The sequence below is a fragment of the Cajanus cajan genome, chromosome 9, assembly GCF_000230855.2.
Source record: "Cajanus cajan strain Asha chromosome 9, NIPB_CcT2T_4, whole genome shotgun sequence".
NCBI classification, from domain to species: domain Eukaryota; kingdom Viridiplantae; phylum Streptophyta; class Magnoliopsida; order Fabales; family Fabaceae; genus Cajanus; species Cajanus cajan.
In genome coordinates, this window is record NC_138525.1 from 14,699,257 (window position 1) to 14,705,166 (window position 5,910).

A 5,910-nucleotide genomic window follows, 5' to 3' on the forward strand; every position below is an offset into this window, starting at 1 on the left:
CCCCGAGAGGACCACGTTACACTGCGTACACTCCACTGAATGCAAGTAGGGCCAAGGTGATGGAACAAGCCGTCGCCTCCGAAATCTTGGTAATGCCGAAAAGGGCGAACACCCCCCCGAGGGCCGACAAAGCTAAGACATGTAGGTTCCACCGAAACAGAGGGCACTCGACAGAAGAGTGCTCGGCCCTAAAGGACAAGATTGAAGACCTAGTGAAGCAAGGTCATCTCACAAGCTTTGTCACCCCTCAAAACAATCAGTCGAGAGGGAGAGACTACCACGCTCGGGAAGTGGCACCCACAAAGGACCGACGCCGCCGATCTCGGTCTGACGAAAGAGAGACTATTCTAGGCATTCTCGAGAAGACAATGACCGGCCAAAGAAAGTTATCAACACAATAGCTGGAGGCTTCGCCGGGGGAGGTTCTACATCTTCGGCACGAAGGAGACACCTCCGAGCTGTACGATCGGTGAACAATGTAAATCAGCGGAGAACACCGAAGATGCCTCCGATCACGTTCTCGGATCGAGACTTCCGTGGCGTCGACCCCATTCAGGACGATCCCATGGTGATTTCTGTTGAGGTTCATAATTGCATTGTGAAGAAGACCCTGATCGACCAGGGAAGCTCCGCTGACATCTTGTATTGGAACACCTTCATGCAACTGGGGATCCCAGAGGAGAGCTTAGAACCGTACCACGAGCCACTGGTAGGATTCTCGAGCGAGAGAGTCATGACGAGAGGGTGCATTGATCTGTACACACGCTTCGGCTTCGACCAAAAGTCTGCCCGAGAGATCAAAATTCGCTACATTGTGGTACACGCGAGCACGTCCTACAACATCCTACTAGGCCGACCCTCGATCAACGCACTGGGGGCCATTATCTCAACCCCTCACCTGTGCATGAAATTTCCATCAAGGGATGGTCAGGTAATTACTGTTCATGCCGATCAGAAGACGGCGAGAGAGTGCTACCTCTCGAGCCTAAAGGTGAAACCTATTGCCGACCCCCCGACGTCCGCGAGAGGTGTACATGTCGTCAGGCAGGCAATGACGGAGGACATAGACCTCGATCCCCAACTAGGTGAAGAGGAGCGCATTGAGCCTGCTGAAGACCTCGTTCCTTTTCAATTAGGCCGAACGCCGGAACAGACCACCAACATTGGGTCTCAACTGAGCGAGGCCGTCGTAAACCGAGTCAAGTGTGTAGTCCGGGATAACCGAGACCTCTTTGCATGGACGACGTCAGACATGCCGGGTATAGATCCAAAGTTTTTATGTCACCGACTGGCCGTATGCCGAGATGTCCGACTTGTCGCTCAAAAGAAGCGGAAAATGGGTGATGAGAAGAGGAGAGCCGCCAATGCCGAGGTACAAAAACTCCTACAAGCAGGGTTCATCCGAGAAGTCACCTACACCACCTGGCTAGCCAACATGGTGTTGGTCAAAAAATCGAATGGCAAGTGGAGAATGTGCACCGACTACACCGACCTCAATAAAGCCTTCCCGAAGGATGCTTACCCACTCCCTTGCATCGACCGGCTCATCGACGGCGCATCTGGGCATGCTGTGTTTAGTTTCCTGGACGCTTACTCTAGCTACAACCAAATAAAGATGCACCCTGCCGATGAAGAAAAAACGGCGTTCATCACCGAGAGCGCCAATTTTTGCTACCGAGTCATGCTATTTGGACTGAAAAATGCTGGAGCGACATACCAAAGGCTGATGGACAAAGTGTTCCGGGATCAGATCGGCCGAAACATCGAAATTTATGTGGATGACATGGTAGTCAAGTCCAACTCTCTCACCGACCACATAGCGGACTTAGCCGAAATCTTCGGGGAACTCTGAAAGCACAACATGAGGCTTAACCCCGAGAAATGTACCTTCGGGGTCAAGGGAGGCAAATTTCTGGGGTTCATGTTATCGGCGAGAGGCATAGAAGCAAACCGAGACAAGTGCCAGGCCGTATTAGACATGCGAAGTCCGAGTAACCTCAAGGAATTACAACGACTTTCAGGAAGATTGGTAGCCCTGTCCCGATTCCTCCCCCGCCTGGCTGACAAAATCAGCCCCATGACGAAGCTCCTGCGAAAGGCTTCGGCCTTTTCATGGGACGAGGCCTGCGAAGAAGCCTTCACAGCCCTGAGAGCAACATTGGCGACGCCGCCAATCCTAACGAGGCCTAATCCTTGAAACCCGCTCCTGGTATACTTGGCGGTGTCTGACGAAGCGATCAGCTCGGTCCTGGTGCAAGAAAAAGAAGGAACCCAAACCCCAATATACTTTGTCAGCCGACTCTTGCAAGATGCCGAGACCTGGTACCAGCTGATTGAAAAAGTTACACTCTGCCTGGTACACGCCTCTAGGCGGCTAAGGCATTATTTCCAAAGCCACCGGGTAGTTGTGTACACCGATTGCCCGATCTCGAAGGTCCTAGGCAAGCCCGAACTCGCTGGGAGGATGATGGCTTGGTCAGTGGAGCTGTCACAGTTTGACATCACCTTCAAGTCAAGAGGGCCGATCAAAGCCCAATGCCTGGCAGACTTCATTAATGAACTCCACCCGCACGGCCACTTCGAAGAGCATTGGTGGACCCTCGACGTAGACGGTTCCTCGAACGGCCAGGGGAGTGGGGCCGGTGTGATCTTAGAAGGACCAAAAGGGATGACCTTAGAACAATCTTTGCGCTTCAAGTTCAAAGCTTCAAACAATCAGGCAGAGTATGAAGCTCTACTGGCTGGTTTAAGGTTGGCCGAGGATATGGGGGCATCAAGAATCAGATGCCGGACGGACTCCAAAGTGGTGGCAGAGCAAGTGGGTGGTAACTTCCAAGTGAAAGACCACAACATGATGAAATACTACCATGCCTATCAAAGATTGAAGGCAAACTTCTAGGAGGTGTTGGTCGAACACATCCCACGCGAAAACAACACTCGAGCCGACCAGTTGGCTAGGCTAGCTGCAACCAAAAAGCCAGGTCATTTGAGAACCATTATCCAACAGGAGATCGACCACCCTAGTGTCGAGACAGAAATGATAGCAAGTGTCAGTGTCGGCCGCACCGACCCCAACGACCTCCCAGACTGGCGAACCGAAATCAAAACGTTCCTCATTAACGGAATCACACCGGACGACCCGGCCGAGGCCAAATGGTTGAGAACTCAAGCTAGTAGATATGTCATCATAGCCGGGCAACTGTACAAACGTGGCTTCTCTACCCCTCTGCTAAAGTGCCTTGACCCCCATGAGGTCGATTATGTGATGAGGGAGGTGCACGAGGGGATATGCGGCATGCACTCAGGGGCAAGGACGACTATCTCCAAACTCTTACGGGCCGGATACTATTGGCCGACCATGAGCACCGACTGCGCAACATTTGTGAAGAAGTGTCTACCGTGTCAGAAACATGGGAACCTGATCCACCAGCCGGCCAAGCAATTACATTGCATCCCCCCCCGCGTGGCCGTTCGCTACCTAGGGAGCCGACTTACTCGGACCTTTTCCGATCGCCAAGGGGCAATGCAAGTTCCTCATTGTCGCTGTGGATTTGTTTACTAAGTGGATTGAAGCCGAGCCCTTGGCATGCATCTCTGCTCTCCAGGTCCAAAAGTTCTTATGGAGAAATGTCATCACTCGTTTTGGCGTCCCGCATACACTGGTAACCGACAATGGCCTTCAATTCACCGATCGAAAACTCAACGAGTTCTTAGCCGGCCTAGGAGTGCAGCACAAGTTTACCTCGGTAGAGCACCCACAAACAAACGGGCAGGCCGAGTCGGCCAACAAGGTCATCCTGGCAGAATTAAAGAAACGGCTAGGGGAAGCAAAGGGAGCATGGGCCGAGCAACTACCCGAGGTATTCTGGGCATACCGATGCACTCCTCAATCGACTACACAAGAAACCCCCTTTCGCCTGGCTTATGGGTCCGATGCGATGATCCCAGTGGAAATCGGGGAACCATCATTCCGCCAAGCCCACTTCGATGAAGCAAACAACGGAGCCGAGCCCCGAACAAATCTGGAGGCGGTAGAAGAAGTTCGAGACCGAGCGTTGGTAGTGGTCGAGGCCACCAAACAACGATACAAGAGAAGGTTCGACAGCAAGGTAAATCCTAGAGAATTCCGAGAAGGAGATCTCGTTTGGAGAGCCACAGGCGAAGCGAGAAAAGACCCGAGATAAGGGAAGCTCGCCCCAAACTGGGACGGGCCCTTCCGAGTCCGACACAACCTGAACAACAGAGCGTTCAAGCTGGAGCACCTGTCCGGAGAACCTATCCCTAGGACTTGGAATTCCACTCACCTAAAGATGTATTACAGCTGATGTACTAGTGCACTCTTTTCCTTGACCGACTCTTTTTTCCCTAAGGAGGGTTTTGGGTCGGCAAGATTTTTAACGAGGCACTTCATTAATGCAAAAACTTGAAAATCATTTCTCTCCTTATTTAATATTATGCATACGTATAGGTCACGATTATGCAGGTCTGATCTCGGTTAACTCGTATTGGCACCGAGCAACCCTCGACCGACCACTCCAACGTACAATCGAGCTTAACAGGTTTCCCTCCCGAGTACCCTCCTCGGCTAAGGATGTACCTAGGCCGAACATTACTCTCACGTATCGACGCCGAGCAACCCTCGGCCGACCACTCCAACATACAATCGAGCTTAACAAGTTTCCCTCTCGAGTACCCTCCTCGGCTAAGGATGTACCTAGGCCGAACATTACTCTCACGCACCGACGTCGAGCAACCCTCGACCGACCAGTCCAACGTACAATCGAGCTTAACAGGTTTCCCTCCCGAGTACCCTCCTCGGCTGAGGATGTACCTAGGCCGAACATTACTCTCACGCACCGACGCCGAGCAACCCTCGGCCGACCACTCCAACGTACAATCGAGCCTAACAGCTTTCCCTCCCGAGTACCCTCCTCGGCTAAGGATGTACCTAGGCCGAGTACTACTCCCGTGTACCCTCGCCGAGCAACCCTCGGCCGACCACTCAAACGTGCACTCGCGCCGAATAGGTTTCCCTCCCGAGTATCCTCCTCGGCTAAAGACGCACCTGGGCCGAGTACTCTGCACAAACGCCTCCGTCGCCGAGCTACACCAGGCCGACCACTCGTTTATACACCCGCGCCTAACAGGTCCCCTCCCGAGTACTCCCCTCGGCTAAGGATGTACCTAGGCCGAACACTACGTGTTCCCAGGATGAAGTCACAAACGGTGTAATCGTGCCCAACAGTTTTCCCTACCAACTACCCACTCGGCCGAACACTTCGACGCGCACGCAGGCCCGACAGGTTTTACTCCCGAAACCGACTAGTCCGAATTACAAAATAAATTTCAAACCATGTCAAGACCAAAATATTGTAACCCGAATACTCATAAGCGAAACGTTAACGGCTTACGTTTAAACATACAACTCGTCCGCATCGATCATAGTGAAGTCGGTTTATATTAGTGGTAACTTGGTAAAATTAAAGCAAGGAAATCTTAAGCAAGACAAACTTCAAAGTTTCATTAATCACGGCCGGTCAAAATGGCTACTTACAAAAATAGTCAGTCTATACACCGACACTAGAGGCTGGGCTTACAAAAGGCGCCAACGGCCCAGGTACAGAATGAAAAGGCAAAAAAGATCAACCCTAGCCTACCTTATACAGCTACCGACCCTGGTGGGTCCTCGCCACCCACCACATCTATAACCGGGTCCTCTTCCTCGGTCTGGTGCACCGGAGCCCGACCAAACTCAGCTTGCCGAGGAGCTTCGACATCAGGTTGAGCCCCTTGGGGGAACTTGGCAAAGCTGATAAACTTGTCATTTAAGAAATCCTGGCTAACGTCAAATTGAAAATCAGCCGGGACGTCACAGAACTGATAAGCTTGCTGGACAGCATGGTTGAAACC

The 5,910-nt window shown here is 52.2% G+C and overlaps 2 protein-coding genes across 2 annotated transcripts; both read left to right on the forward strand.

Moving 5' to 3' along the window:
- Nucleotides 1–502: 502 nt before the first annotated feature.
- LOC109814309 (uncharacterized) lies at nucleotides 503–1,852 on the forward strand. The gene has a single exon (XM_020378708.2). The coding sequence runs from the start codon at nucleotides 503–505 to the stop codon at nucleotides 1,850–1,852; it is 1,350 nt and encodes a 449-aa protein (XP_020234297.2).
- A 615-nt stretch (nucleotides 1,853–2,467) lies between these two features.
- On the forward strand, nucleotides 2,468–4,184 carry LOC145951962 (uncharacterized). Its single transcript, XM_083064171.1, has 3 exons — nucleotides 2,468–2,887; nucleotides 3,008–3,274; nucleotides 3,564–4,184. Exons 1-3 carry the CDS (start codon nucleotides 2,468–2,470, stop codon nucleotides 4,182–4,184), a joined length of 1,308 nt encoding a protein of 435 aa, XP_082920297.1.
- Nucleotides 4,185–5,910: the final 1,726 nt, after the last annotated feature.

Coding starts and splice junctions, on each gene's coding strand:
- LOC109814309 (XM_020378708.2), top strand. CDS start 503: ATGCCTCCGATCACGTTCTCGGATCGAGACTTCCGTGGCGTCGACCCC.
- LOC145951962 (XM_083064171.1), top strand. CDS start 2,468: ATGGCTTGGTCAGTGGAGCTGTCACAGTTTGACATCACCTTCAAGTCA. Junction 2,888..3,007: donor ATGCCTATCAAAGATTGAAG/GCAAACTTCTAG, acceptor ATTATCCAACAG/GAGATCGACCACCCTAGTGT. Junction 3,275..3,563: donor TCGATTATGTGATGAGGGAG/GTGCACGAGGGG, acceptor TTGTTTACTAAG/TGGATTGAAGCCGAGCCCTT.